This window comes from Copadichromis virginalis, linkage group LG6 (assembly GCF_057382275.1).
Source record: "Copadichromis virginalis isolate Kocher_CV1m ecotype Utaka linkage group LG6, C_Virginalis_male_GT1.1, whole genome shotgun sequence".
In the NCBI taxonomy this organism is placed as follows: domain Eukaryota; kingdom Metazoa; phylum Chordata; class Actinopteri; order Cichliformes; family Cichlidae; genus Copadichromis; species Copadichromis virginalis.
The window spans coordinates 5,262,092-5,277,332 of NC_140623.1; the positions used below are offsets into that span (position 1 = coordinate 5,262,092).

The 15,241-nt window shown below is 39.7% G+C and overlaps 2 protein-coding genes and 1 pseudogene across 2 annotated transcripts in view; 1 reads left to right on the plus strand and 2 right to left on the minus strand.

Annotated features, from left to right (window-relative positions):
- tenm3 (teneurin transmembrane protein 3) overlaps nucleotides 1-15,241 on the plus strand; it is a 351,882-nt gene that overhangs the window by 214,763 nt on the left and 121,878 nt on the right. The gene's annotated exons all lie outside the window — the stretch shown is intronic.
- Nucleotides 894-9,884, minus strand: LOC146707014 (uncharacterized). The gene is made up of 9 exons (XM_085458329.1): nucleotides 9,636-9,884; nucleotides 9,168-9,239; nucleotides 8,247-8,352; nucleotides 7,600-7,670; nucleotides 5,491-7,519; nucleotides 5,148-5,405; nucleotides 5,029-5,076; nucleotides 2,782-2,880; nucleotides 894-1,489 (listed from the first exon to the last, which is right to left on the minus strand). Exons 1-9 carry the CDS (start codon nucleotides 9,696-9,698, stop codon nucleotides 1,254-1,256), a joined length of 2,982 nt encoding a protein of 993 aa, XP_085314455.1. The 5' UTR covers nucleotides 9,699-9,884; the 3' UTR covers nucleotides 894-1,253.
- LOC146707015 (histone-lysine N-methyltransferase Set8-like) lies at nucleotides 10,747-13,941 on the minus strand (annotated as a pseudogene).

Below are 15,241 nucleotides of genomic sequence, written 5' to 3' on the forward strand. Positions count from 1 at the left end.
AACAATCTATTTATTTTTAAGGCTAGAGTGACCTGTAAGAACCCTTTGAGTGATCTTATAATAACACGCAGGTTTTTACCTTCACCGTTTCAGATGAGGGAACGACCACAAGCTCTTAAATGCAGGATATCTTATCAGAAAATTACCAGGGGCAAAGCAAAAGCCAAATCAAATAATACTACTAATAATAATAATAACACAACCACTTAGTTACACTTATTACATTCATCCCTTACACTAATTAATGCTGAACTCTAGTGCTGATCTTGTTAGGAGGACATCCAGGTCTGACGATGCACTCCTGAGGTGACATCATGCATCGTGGCATCCAGTCACTGCTGCTGACAGTTAATCAATGTTCAGCCACAGCCTGTCGTTCTCTCTCTCTGTGATCGCAGCACGATTTCAAACATTTTCTTCTTTTCTATGTTTTACTTTAACATCATTTATCAGTAACTGCATTACATGTGCATTTAAATCATACATGGATACAATTTCCTTCATGTTTCATTCCTTAGTATCATGTCAGTGTCTACACACACACACACTCACACACACACACACACTCACACACACTCACACGCACACTCACACGCACACTCACACGCACACTCTCACACACACACACACACACACACACACACACACACACACACACACACACACACGCATACTGGTAAAGGTGAATTGGAAGGACAATTTTTTCAAACAAGATTTTTGCAACACTAAACGGACCCCCCTTTCCGCTTGTGCTAGATAGATGAAGTGCATCTTTAAAAATCCCATTTGAGTTGTACAACACAAATCTCACTTCAAAATTGTGAAAAACACACCAGAACTCAAAATATAAGAACCTGACAACATGGTGTAATAAGAGGACAACACTAATTAGGTAACTTGGCTCCTCCCCCTGACATGAACAGTAATTGTCAGGGCTAACTTTATTAACAGGACAAAGGCCATACACATACACAAACATGTATTTTGTGTGTATTAAAAGGGCAACAGGTGAATAAAAGGAACAAATTGAGTGCATTTTACAAAAACAGGATTGTTTTGTTAACAGAAATGAAAATAACTGGCAATATAAAATTATATGTCCTCTTAGATCAGATGCACTAAAACAGTGTCAACAAAATGAATTTACCAATCTTCTAATAGTAAAATTCTAAAATAAATAAATGAGAAACCAAAACATACAAAATATCTTTTGTAACTCCTCCAAGAAGTACTTTGGAGTTATGTAGACTCCTCTACATAGGATTTTCTTTTTTCTTCAACGACACGCCCCGATTCCTCACAAAATCTCTGATGTTTTGAATAGAACGACCAGCCAGAGCAGGATCTTCTGCAGTTTTGCATTGCTGGCATTCGATAATAGTGGCCAGTTTTCCTTTTTTGATATGTTCGCCAAAATACTTCATTATCGCAGCAACCTCCGTGGGAGACCAAGGATGCTTTTTGACCCTCCTTGCATTTTCCAGAGAAGCTAGAAGCAGAAAAAAATAAATGTAAACAAACTACTTTTTAAACAATTTTTAAATTAAAGGGGACGTATTATGCTCAATTGTGTGAGTTGACATGGTTGTAGGATGCAAAAATATAATGGCGATAATCGGCTTCCTTCAAATAAGCCGAAGAATTGAGTTCTGCACACACTAGTTTTACAGCCCTGCTAAGAACAGTTAGTGTTTAGTCTACACAGCCCAAAGACGGCCTTTGCATTGTCCACGAGGACAGGTGCTGAGGCTGTGATTATGCTGGATTGTGCAAAATACACTACCTGGGACCTAAAAGAGCTCCTTTTTTAGTTGTTGAAAACCTACACTTAAGGAGTCGGGAGGCAATTCATAACCAAATATACATACAAAAGCAACAAAAAAAAGTGGGTTTTGCATAATATGTCCCCTTTAAGGTGAATTTGTTGTAACAGTGTTTCTTTGGTATAAATCCTGTAATGCTGACTGTTTAAATACTTATTACAATGGATGAATACATTTATTTAAATGTAAAATTCTGAAAGGTAGCCCACATTAAGTCAGAATTCCAATAAATAGCTATGGCAAATCACTATGGATGGAGAGCATTTTATTCCACACACCGTTATACAACAAAAAACATGTATAGCATGATATTGTAATAATTTGAAATGTATAACATATACTCAAACATTTCATATATAACTGTCTGACTCAAATGTTTATTTAAAAACAAGGGTGGACCCTGCCTGACCATGAGGTGGGCCTTCAGGTTTTTTCAGTGAACATAATTTTCTTCAAGACGTTCAGGTTACAGCCCACAATTAGCCAAACCAGCCCAAATTTTCCAATATTATCCAGATTCTGCCTATGGGAATAAGATGATGTTCAGAGTATGGAGATAATGTAGAAGCCCAATGGTTGAGGAATCCTCAAAATTAAAAACCCAAATCATAATATGTTCTCATTGCTTTGTTTATTAATTGTTTTGGTGCATTGCTGTTTTGAAAATGATAAGTATTTAAATGTATTACAGATTAAAACAGGCATAGGGAAAGTAATTTAAACATTTATCCCATTACTTAATACAAGGTATTGTTCCACATTGAATGTGATTTATGTTTTACCTTACCAAGTAGGTTAATATAATTGTCTAACCAAGTTGTAGAATTATGGTACGGTCCCTGGCAGAAAGATGAGCATAGTCACCATACTGGCTTGGGTGGTGTGGATAACTGGGTTCAAAAATGCATGAAGTTTACATTTGTGCTTAAGTGACTTTTGTATGCATGTCACCATTTACCAGATTGTTTATTTGTTTTCTTCTTACTGCTTGGCTTCATCTCCTTGTTTAGTATTCTGTTGGGTTCAATGACCTTACCCGCTCCATTTTTACTTTGTGCTGAAAAACAAAACAAAACAGTAAGCATATATTTGTTGTATTAAATCTCTTATAATGTAATGTCAAATGCTCCTGAATGTGGTCAAGCAACTAATGGACCTTGAAATCTTGAATATGGTTTCTAAGATAAATCCAGAGTCGCAACTATGACTTTTAGTTTAAGGTGACACATGTGAATGTGGAATATGGCTAGAGCTATTACAGCTGATATTAAAAGATACAAGGCTGAATTTTTCTCCAAACAAGACTCCGGTGTAGTGATGGGATTTCCGGCTCTTTTTAGAGATCCGGCTCTCTCGGCTCGGCTCACTAAAAAGAGCCGGCTCTTTCGGCTCCCGAACCGGCTCTTCAGGTTATTTTGTTGCTTTCATTCATTTATTATTAACAACAATATAAAATTATGCACAAAATGAATTACTAATGTTTAAAAACGTGTTTTCTATGTATATATGTTCATTATATAAATCTGCTTTTATTTATTCACTCCACATAAAATTTAAAAAATAAATTATAAAATACAAAAACCTACCATTTACAATTTAACTTTTAAAATTTAAACTTTAAATTTAAAAATACCAAGTGCCCAGTGCTCAGCTCAGTGGGTAGACACACTGGCAGCTTCACTTATATCACACTTAATTCACTGTGTTTTATCTTCCCATCACACTGATGAGTGGACAGTTTTCAGGTGCCCGTGCACCGGCTCTATATGATATCCTTTTCTTGCAGACTCTACACTCTGCCTATGTATTGTCAGTAAAATTTAAATGGTTCTAGATTTTGCTTCTTTTCTTGGTGTCACTCATTTTCTTTACTCCACCTTTCTAATGTGACGACATTGTCTCTTGTTGTTGCTCCCGGCTCTCTTTCTCTCTCTCTCCCTGCTGCTCTTTTCGTGTGCTACTGCTGTTGCGAGTGTAACTACCGCCCCTAGCTCCTCCCTCTGCTCAGAGGCGGGAGGGGTGCAAACGCAAGGCTCTGTTTGCGCCCCTCCCGTCTCTACTCAGCGCAAACACAAGGCTGACGTGCAGCGAAAAAAGTGAGAGAGAGGGCAAGAGAAAGTAAAAAAAAAAAATCCACGGCTCCCAATAAGGAGCCGGCTCGCATCGTTCACTTCAAAGAACCAGCTCTAAGAGCCATTTCGTTCGCGAACGACCCATCACTACTCCGGTGACTGGTCAACTTTCCACTCACCACTGATTTACTGTAGAAAGAGGATGAGAGCGTAGAGGGAATACTTCAGAAGCGCAAACCAGGTAAATAAAGAGTAGTAGATCAGCCCTCCACACACCAACTATTTTCATCTCTCTTGATTAATCTCATCTCCTTCTGTCTCCTGCAGGGCAGCTTCCTTTCTAACATCCTTCAACAAACCTTCCTCACTGTCCCTTGTTTGCACATGCCCAACACAACCTCAACCTGGCCAATGTAGAACAATGTAGACATTTTTTCCAACATGTGCAGTCCCAATGATATTGTTCTTCCTAATCCTATCCATTCTCTCCACCCTCAAAAAGAATCCCAGCATCTTTGCTTTCCCCAAACTCACCTCCAAGAACTGCAATCTATTAAGAACTCTGCTGCCCCCTTACTCTACTGCACTCACTCTAGAGACTATATCACCACATCCTAAAAAGAACATTACTGGCTGCACACTGACTATAGTATTGAGTGCAAACTCCTAATCAACTTTTAAGCCTTCAACAACCTCGCCCCCGCCACCCTGAGGGATTGTCTTTACTGTCACTCTCCCACAACACTGCTAACACTAACCTCCTTACCCCCATCATCAAAATCATAAATCTGAGGGTACAATCCTTTGCCACTGCTAATTGCACCCTCTGGAACTTCCTCTGCTCATTAGATTCTCTCTAGAACTTTAAATCACAGCTCAAAATCACCTGTTCAAACTAGCATTTCCTACCTGACCATCCTCCAAAACTGACCTTTCTATTCTGTTGAGCTGGTCTTTAGAAAGATCCTTGACTTTCTTTAAATTACCATTTGGACAAAGGTAACAATCACTGGAAAAATGATAGTAATGAATTATCTTTTTTTTTTTTTTACATAAAGATAGCAAAGATAGCAAAAGTGTCTAGGAAGTAGTTACAAAGGTAAAAGCTTCAATAAATGATGACAAACACATACCTGGAGGTTCCTTGACAACTTTCTTCATCATTCTAGTATCTATAGAATCTGTAATAAAGTCTATTAGTCATGTGATTTCATAAATTGAACAAAGTTGAGACTAATCACATTGTACTTACCAATCTGTGGATATACAAGATTTCCTTCATTGACCTCACGCTCCGCTCCGACCTCCTCACGCTCCGCTCCGACCTCCTCACGCTCCGCTCCGACCTCCTCACGCTCCGCTCCGACCTCCTCACGCTCCGCTCCGACCTCCTCACGCTCCGCTCCGACCTCCTCACGCTCCGCTCCGACCTCCTCACGCTCCGCTCCGACCTCCTCACGCTCCGCTCCGACCTCACTTTCTTCACTTGAATCTGTCAACTGTAGGTTATCTAACAAAATAAAAGATTGTCTTAATGAATTATAAGGTTATAGTGCAGGAAACGTGTATAATTCTTAACCTTAACACCACTTTACCTTCGATTTCAATCTCTTCAAGTGTTTTGCCTTGAAGGCTTTTGAGAGACCCTTTCTCCATGGCAATCAGTAGTTTGGATATTTTGGCAAGCTGGGTAGTAGCCTCTGGAAGTCTATAATATTCGCGATGAACACGAATATCATGACCTAGGAAGTTGGCAACTTGGTCTAACTCGTGATTCTTGAGGTTTAAGATCTGAGACAAAGTTGCGACATGTTTGCGCAACTGCGTTGAACGTAGGTGTTCAGGGTTTTCAGCCCCACATTCAGTCGCATAAATCCTCAAACAGTCCTGTCCTCTGTAGGGAGTCAGACAATGAGGTCTGGCAAACAGGAATATGTTTTCTGCCAGAACACCACAGTCTTGTCTTTTCTCTGTCAGCCGTGTTATGGCATTCACCATGTCTGGTGAAAGTAGCACTGCAACCTTGCGTCCTCGTTTACCCCTCAATTCTACACGACTGAAGTGTTGACAAAGGTAAAGTTCAAATTTTGTCAGTCCAATTGCAACATCCTTGTGCAGGGTACTAGTGTCTCTCTCCTGGAAGCCATTCAGTGTCATCTTTGAAATTTCTCCCCCTCTTCTCCTGTTAAATAGTATTACATTTGCCATGGTAGCTTTACAAAGTTCACTGTATGATTTTGGTGAACTATGCTCTTCCAAGTCCTTCAGTGCTTGTTCTGTAGTCTTCTCCAGATGTCTATGAAGACGCTGAACATCTTCTGTGAAAGGAAGTGTGGAAGGCTTGTTGAAGTGCCGCTCGTTTAGTGTGGTTAATGCAGTATGGGAGATGAGTTCTGACCACTTTGTAGCATAAAGGGTTTTGAAACTCTGGGTTGACTTTATCAGTGCACTGTCTTCTGCCATCAGTGCTCTGCAATGTATAATATCACAGACTTTCTGCAGTGAGTGTCCCAACTTTAAAGCAAGGCTTGGAGTCGAGTAGCAGTTCTTTTCTTCATCATACCCACACACCTTCTTAACAGCTTTGATAACCACATTGAAATTTGCAGGTCTTACAGCATCCTCAAAAGTGTGTATTGAGCATTCTTTCCGAAGTGTGAGCAGAAGTCTTCCACATTCTCGGAGTGTCTGGCGAATGTAGTCAAATTTGGTGGGATCTTTCCCATGTTTGTTAAAGAATGATTGAGCAAGCTGAAGAATAGAGAAGTCACTTCGCACAGTAGAAGTTATTTCATCATCTTTCATGACAGCTAATATCTTCCAAACACCGGGGGAAACTTGCTGACACAGAGCTGACTCACTCATACAGGCCAGGGACAAGACCTTTTTTCGTCCCCCCTCTGAATTGGCCTCCACTGGTTTTGAAGAACATTTACGAACATGTCTCCAAAGATCTCTTTTAAGATATAATGCCTCGCAATAAATGCAGTGAATATAGTCTTTTCCTTTGTAGGGTTTTTTTGATGTGCGTCTGGTTTTTAATGATCCAATCCCACTTGCGATGACCTCCGAGTTATGTCTGTGGTTTCCTTTGTTTCGCAGCTTAGAAAGCATTTTCAAACGGTCTTTGGACTTCTTGGGAAGACTTAAAACTCGAGCAACATCTGCATGTGATTTCTCATGAGTTTTTAAATGACGTGTAAACTTTGTCTGTAGTTTTCCACAAATGTAGCAGTATGTTTTGTTTCTTAGTGAGGAGGATGTTTTTAAGGAATCTTCAGCCGTAGTATTAGAGTCATCAACAATGCCTTCAGCATCAGACTTTTCTGCTGTGGCAATAACCCCTGATACGTCGAGCTGTCTTGTGCCAATTCCATCTTCAGATATTGATTCGGCATCTTCTGAAATTCTTTGTCCTACTCTCTCTAAAAAACTTTCTAGGCGAGGTCTTTTCGTTTTGCAAGCAGATTGACTGCTGGAGATCTCAGAGTTCTGTACTTGTTTGCAACTTATATTTAAAGGCTCTGATTTGTTGTCCCATGAGCTGTCTGAGTCAGCTATAGAATCTGGCACATATTCCTCTTCTGATGAAGCCCCCTCACTTGAACTATCTTCACTAAAGACCTAATAACAATCAAAAACACAAAGTAAGACTTTGTTTACCTTACATATTTTACTGAGAAGAATTCTGCAAAAACACTTACCTCTGGAAGAGGTTCAGTGAGGTTCACCTTGTGGCTAACATAACATCTTTTGTGCCAGGACTGGTAGCAAACTAGACAGAGAAAAATTAAGTTAATAAAAGAAAGGTAGTTAAAGCCGCTTTCCCCAATTTAAAAAAACAGGCTAGATGGAAGCATAAACACAGTCAAGAAGGCTCCCCCCTCCCATTGGATATTATCCATAGGCCACACCCCCTGGTGTGCTTTGCTGCTAAACAGGCCAGTGCATAGTGTGGTGGAGCCATGTTAATGTAGAATTTAAGGAGTCAGGAAAGACTGTTCTATCGTTTTTCTGGACTGAGCCATGTTATTGGCTGATGGTTTTAGACAAATGCAACAGAACCACTTCATTTTTTTTTTCTTTAATCTCCAAACAACATTTATAGCTATGCTTTGTTAAAATGTTGTTATGAACATGAAAAAAAAATATGTTAAGCTAACTTGTTTTTGCAAATTGGGTATAGCAGCTTTAATAATGACATGGTAAGTAAATATGTAAAAAGTGCAGATGTAAAAGGTTCATTATGAACATATATCATATTTACTTATGGATTAGTTTTTATAGTGTTCCTTATGGATCATATTTAAGATATTCTAATGTACCCAACCTTCCATAATTAAATAATTACCTTCACATCTCACACCACTCCATTTCAGAGGCGAAAAAGGTCCTCCACATGCAAAACATTTTTCTAAACTTGACATTTCGTCAGGGACTAGATCATGATCGCAGTCCTGTTTGGTAAAAAAAAACCCAAAAAAAACAGTGTAATCAAAAACAAAATTCATACTTTTGTGATGTAAAATATCACAACCAAATAGTTGTTTTGGTTCCTCTTTAAAAAGGAGTTAAGGACGGAAGAAAAAAAAAAAAAAAACAGGTTCAAGTGTTACTAAAACTATTAAATCAATTTTTGTAACTTTTGCAATGCAAAATTTAAAGGGAAAAATACCTGCTGTATATAGATCAATTTTCAAAACAATTTGTTCTTCTAGGTTTTATATTATGGTATATATTACAAAACCACAATGAAAAGAAAATTCATTGTGGACCCACAACACCCAAAAAAGATTAGACTTACAATTTGTTCTTTCTGAAATGAGAAGATGTGTCCAAAGTTTTGACTGGGAGTGTAAAAAAGTATAATTAAATCATGAAGTCATGAATCCATCAAGACATAACGGATGGCCTTTACACAACAATGTTACATAAATGTGCTTAGCATTAACAGGAAAGAGTTTAGCGATTGTTTCGGTTGTATTTACATGCTCCTTCCTATAGTAAGCTTCATTCTTGCTCCTTGATCAGCTGAAATTCAAATATGCGATCTAACTACATCAGAGTTCATTTCAACCAAGCCGAGAACTACGTCTTTATGCAAACCAGATTTAGGGTTGGGGTTTCATACTTCTTGTTTCAAATCTCAGTCCTCCTAATGCGTGCATCTTACTTGGTCAAGATAACCAAGGACCCACATACCTCAATACTGCCTAATAACTAGCACCTCAGTCTACAACTAAAACAATCTGACACTGAAACTCCAATTTACCTTTGTTGCGTCGTTAGGAGAGGAACTGGCTGCATTCTCATCCACAGCCTGAGATGCCACCATGTTGGATTTCTAAAGAAGAAGCGTGAATAATGAATGGCAGTCTTTGGGTCTAGCCAAGATGAATACAGTCCTCCTAATGTCTGGACCTGTCCAGTTGAGTATTACACAGGACCCGTGTGTGTATGCACAATTGCCAGAGTAACTCTCATTGATCTGAATTCATTTCTAAACTCAGTCCTCCTAATGTCTGGACCTGTCCAGTTGAGTAATACACAGGACCCGTGTGTGTGGGCGCACTTGTAGGTAGAACTCAGTTGTTTATACTTCCTGTTTCAAATCTCAGTCCTCCTAATGCGTGCATCTTACTTGGTCAAGATAACCAAGGACCCACATACCTCAATACTGCCTAATAACTAGCACCTCAGTCTACAACTAAAACAATCTGACACTGAAACTCCAATTTACCTTTGTTGCGTCGTTAGGAGAGGAACTGGCTGCATTCTCATCCACAGCCTGAGATGGCACCATGTTGGATTTCTAAGGAAGAAGCGTGAATAATGAATGGCAGTCTTTGGGTCTAGCCAAGATGAATACAGTCCTCCTAATGTCTGGACCTGTCCAGTTGAGTAATACACAGGACCCGTGTGTGTATGCACAATTGCCAGAGTAACTCTCATTGATCTGAATTCATTTCTAAACTCAGTCCTCCTAATGTCTGGACCTGTCCAGTTGAGTAATACACAGGACCCGTGTGTGTGGGCGCACTTGTAGGTAGAACTCAGTTGTTTATACTTCCTGTTTCAAATCTCAGTCCTCCTAATGCGTGCATCTTACTTGGTCAAGATAACCAAGGACCCACATACCTCAATACTGCCTAATAACTAGCACCTCAGTCTACAACTAAAACAATCTGACACTGAAACTCCAATTTACCTTTGTTGCGTCGTTAGGAGAGGAACTGGCTGCATTCTCATCCACAGCCTGAGATGGCACCATGTTGGATTTCTAAGGAAGAAGCGTGAATAATGAATGGCAGTCTTTGGGTCTAGCCAAGATGAATACAGTCCTAATGTCTGGACCTGTCCAGTTGAGTAATACACAGGACCCGTGTGTGTGGGCGCACTTGTAGGTAGAACTCAGTTGTTTATACTTCCTGTTTCAAATCTCAGTCCTCCTAATGCGTGCATCTTACTTGGTCAAGATAACCAAGGACCCACATACCTCAATACTGCCTAATAACTAGCACCTCAGTCTACAACTAAAACAATCTGACACTGAAACTCCAATTTACCTTTGTTGCGTCGTTAGGAGAGGAACTGGCTGCATTCTCATCCACAGCCTGAGATGGCACCATGTTGGATTTCTAAGGAAGAAGCGTGAATAATGAATGGCAGTCTTTGGGTCTAGCCAAGATGAATACAGTCCTCCTAATGTCTGGACCTGTCCAGTTGAGTAATACACAGGACCCGTGTGTGTATGCACAATTGCCAGAGTAACTCTCATTGATCTGAATTCATTTCTAAACTCAGTCCTCCTAATGTCTGGACCTGTCCAGTTGAGTAATACACAGGACCCGTGTGTGTGGGCGCACTTGTAGGTAGAACTCAGTTGTTTATACTTCCTGTTTCAAATCTCAGTCCTCCTAATGCGTGCATCTTACTTGGTCAAGATAACCAAGGACCCACATACCTCAATACTGCCTAATAACTAGCACCTCAGTCTACAACTAAAACAATCTGACACTGAAACTCCAATTTACCTTTGTTGCGTCGTTAGGAGAGGAACTGGCTGCATTCTCATCCACAGCCTGAGATGGCACCATGTTGGATTTCTAAGGAAGAAGCATGAATAATGAATGGCAGTCTTTGGGTCTAGCCAAGATGAATACAGTCCTCCTAATGTCTGGACCTGTCCAGTTGAGTAATACACAGGACCCGTGTGTGTATGCACAATTGCCAGAGTAACTCTCATTGATCTGAATTCATTTCGAAACTCGGTCCTCCTAATGTCTGGACCTGTCCAGTTGAGTAATACACAGGACCCGTGTGTGTGGGCGCACTTGTAGGTAGAACTCAGTTGTTTATACTTCCTGTTTCAAATCCCAGTCCTCCTAATGCGTGCATCTTACTTGGTCAAGATAACCAAGGACCCACATACCTCAATACTGCCTAATAACTAGCACCTCAGTCTACAACTAAAACAATCTGACACTGAAACTCCAATTTACCTTTGTTGCGTCGTTAGGAGAGGAACTGGCTGCATTCTCATCCACAGCCTGAGATGCCACCATGTTGGATTTCTAAGGAAGAAGCATGAATAATGAATGGCAGTCTTTGGGTCTAGCCAAGATGAATACAGTCCTCCTAATGTCTGGACCTGTCCAGTTGAGTATTACACAGGACCCGTGTGTGTATGCATACTTTTCAGTATAGCCTTTATTCATTTAATACTATTTATACTTATACTGTACTATTTACATTATACCTTGCTTCTCCATGGCCAGTTGGAATCACCATAGTTATAGGTGATTTCTTCTCCTGGACCAATATCTTTGATTGCAAACAAACAGAGATGGGGCCTTCCATCCACTCTGGTAACTGTCATTTTACTGTTTGGATTCACATTATCGTCATTTACAAGTCTGCCAAGTGAGCCGTCCTCTCTGGTAGCATCAACACTAAAACAAAAAGTATACAATAACAATTACACTCTGTAAAGAAAGTCATTAAGTATATTAGGTTGTAGAACGTCTGAATAACATTTTAATATTCAATTCAAAATATTATTTGAATATTATAATTTGTAAACCTCATGTATTTTATCCTTTATCAAAGCAGTTACATACCATAACTGTTTTCCATTGAACTTGAAATCAAATATGAAAACCTTGAGTGCATCATGGTAAAGTTTCATTCGGTTTTCTTGTTCCTCTTTAGTTATGATTTGTCCTCTGTACTCAAAAAGAAAATCTCCCTTTTGAAATGACCGACAGCTGAACACACCGCGACCTAAAGACACACATCAAAAACAAATTGGGCAATAAACTATAAACCATTTAATTAAAATCCTTCTTGTTTTTAAATATGTTTTTTATTTGATTATATTGTATTATTTATTTTGGAACATGTAACATGTTCATAATTCCTTGGGGAAAGACAAGGAAAAAATAGAAATATAATAATAATAATAATAAAACAAGTATAATTATATTCGTGATTATTAATTTTCTCATGCATGGTATGCTACAAAAAAACTACAAAAAACATAAAAATTTCTATTTTGAGAAGCTGACTGCATTCTTTGGAATCAACTCACCTTTAAATGAATCAATATACCTCACATCAAATCCTGCCTTGTCTTCACCTAAGGAGCAGTAATACCTAGCATCTTGTATGGGATTTATTTTAGCTCTCCGTGGCCTTGTTGCCGCCATCCCCTGCAAAGATCAGGTATTAATGACTTTAGAAATAACACATTATACTACAAAATGTATGTAGACATAGAAATAAACAGATCGAAAAATCTATTTATGTTGGGGAGAGCTCCCCTAAAGGTTCCAAATATCTGTGTTTCCCAACAGTTCCTCCTATCTTGTATCACTGTGTGTCAGAGGCTGCATGCCCTACCTGTGGAAGTTCTGTTTCGTATATTTTATTTGGTCTAAGGTTACTGCAAATCTTAATGAGTTAATTTTCATATCCACATTTCCTTAACCTTTTATATTTCTTAAAGTTATAAATTAAAATAATGATTTAGTATGGTTGAACAATAAGCATATTTGTCCTACAGTTTTTGTTTCATTTGTAAAATATTTTCTGAAAACAGATCTCACTAGTTTTAAAACCACAAGTTTTGTGATGCTAAAACCAAAATTAATCAAACCAACAGCAACAGAATGTCAAACTTTTGCTACTAGCATGCTGGCTAGCTAAACTGTCAAAAATTAGATGCTTTGGTGTATCCGAACGTAATATAATAACCTATATTACTTTGCTTTATTGGATGAATATATTTATATAAACATCATGTGTAAGGGAATTTGTATGGTTCTCACCTGATCTTCCACGAAAGCAGTAAGATAAAAGCTGTCTCATTAAATCCTCATGTCGTGCACCTGAACTCTTTAGTGTCCTCTTCTTCTTCTTCTGCTCTTTAAATGTTCATGGTGGTTGGCAACCAGCGTAGATGTACATTAGCGCCCCCATAGTGCTGAGGAGTGGATATCATTGGCCAAGAACAGTGGATTAACACTGGGATTCTTGCAAATAGAATGCTATGATGTAATAGAGTTAAATTGCTCTAGTGCATTCTGACATAACTCACTTGGAATATGTAGACTTAATAATACTGTATAAAATGTAATTTTTCCAAAAGACTGATATTTATGCTTCTAAATTTTTAAAGAATGAAACAAAAGTAGTAAATGGGGATGATGAGTTTTAGTAACAACTTCAAAGTTATTTGGCTAAAAGAGTTTTAAAATTCAAATAATTAACTTGGACCAAAAAGGCATATTATTGCTACAATGAGATTGGTGAATAAAAATAGATTAGACCACAGATATTTAAGTATTGCAGCAATACAATTAATTTTCATGACCTTAAGTGTTTTTGTGATGCTTTCTTTTTCTTTTTAAATAGTAAAAACTCATGACATAATTAGGACAAAGTTTATAATGAAATAGAAAAATCTTTATTATTGTGGCTGGTCTGGGATGCTGCTGCAGGTGAGATGGACTCACCTGCATTGTATCTACAATCTGTTACAGCAACCGTATGATTCTTGTAATTGTTGGACAGCGCGAGGGAACGACCGGCTCAGGTGAGCCACAGGCTGGTGCGCTAGCGGGATGGGGGTGCCGCTGGAAGCGTGGGCGGTCCCTGGAACCACCTCGTCACCAGCGCCGCTAGATCTACAGGCGAACGCCCAGGTAGTCACTTCCCCGTGGCTGGGCTGGGGCGCTGATGCTCCAGGCCTATTCCCTCGCTTGCTCATGGAGGGGGGGGGGGGGGAGGTGGCTCCTCGGTCTTAGTCGGGGGAAGAGGGTATGTGGCGGGGCGTGTTCTGCGATGCCGCTGCATGTGAGATGGACCCACCTGCACGGCATCTATAATCACACCACGCTGGCTTAAAACTTGTGCTCTGCTTGTGGTGTTGTTTGTGGTGATGTGTACGGCAGACACAAACATACCTTCCCACCCTCATACACACAACCACAAACACTCGGCCCTCACCCAACGTGGACACAGACATAAATGGACACTGTACACACAATCACACTCCCCAAACATTCTCTACATCCCAGGTCCAGGTATTCTTGCCCCGGAGGGGGAACTCATACCCAGACCCAGATGTTGCCCTCCTCCCTGAGGTGGAAATCAAGCAGACCGTCCCCGGCTCCGCAGTGGCAGGGGGCCGCTGCAACCCAGGCCTCGATCAGATGGCCAATTCCACCTTCAGGCCCCCCGCCCTGACGGCTGGCAGAGAGTGGGGCTCTGTGAAGACCCCATGCCTCCCTCCGCTCGCTCATATGTAGTGTTGCTGCGTGCTGTTCTAAAGTGCATTTAAAACACGGGAGGAGATGTCATCTGTTCTTTTGATATTCATCAGAACCCTGGCTGCAGCATTTTGGATCAGCTGAAGACTTTTAGTTGCATTATGTGGACTTCCTGATAGTTAAGAGTTATAGTAATGCAGCCTTGAAGTAACAAAGGCATCAACTAGTTTTTCAGCATCACTCCTGGATGGGATGTTTCTAATTTTAGCAATATTACGGAGGTGGAAGGAGGAGACCCTAGAAACCTCTTTCATGTCAGATCTAAATGACATGTCTTTGTCAAAAAATAACACAGAGGTTCTTTGCTTTATTACTGGAGGCTAATTTAATGCCATCCAGATGAAGGGACTGACCAAGTAATTTGTTTTTCTGAGCTTCTGGTCCAAAGACAACTTCTGTCTTGTCGGAATTCAAAAGGAGGAAGTTTGAAGACATCCAGGTTTTTATGTCTTCCAAGCATGCCCGTAATCTTTATAACTGATTAGGTTCATCAGGATTTAGGTGTGCATAGCTA

Coding starts and splice junctions, on each gene's coding strand:
- LOC146707014 (XM_085458329.1), bottom strand. CDS start 9,698: ATGGTGCCATCTCAGGCTGTGGATGAGAATGCAGCCAGTTCCTCTCCT. Junction 8,353..9,167: donor CTCCTAACGACGCAACAAAG/GTAAATTGGAGT, acceptor TTTACCAAACAG/GACTGCGATCATGATCTAGT. Junction 2,881..5,028: donor AGTTGTCAAGGAACCTCCAG/GTATGTGTTTGT, acceptor TTTGTTTTTCAG/CACAAAGTAAAAATGGAGCG.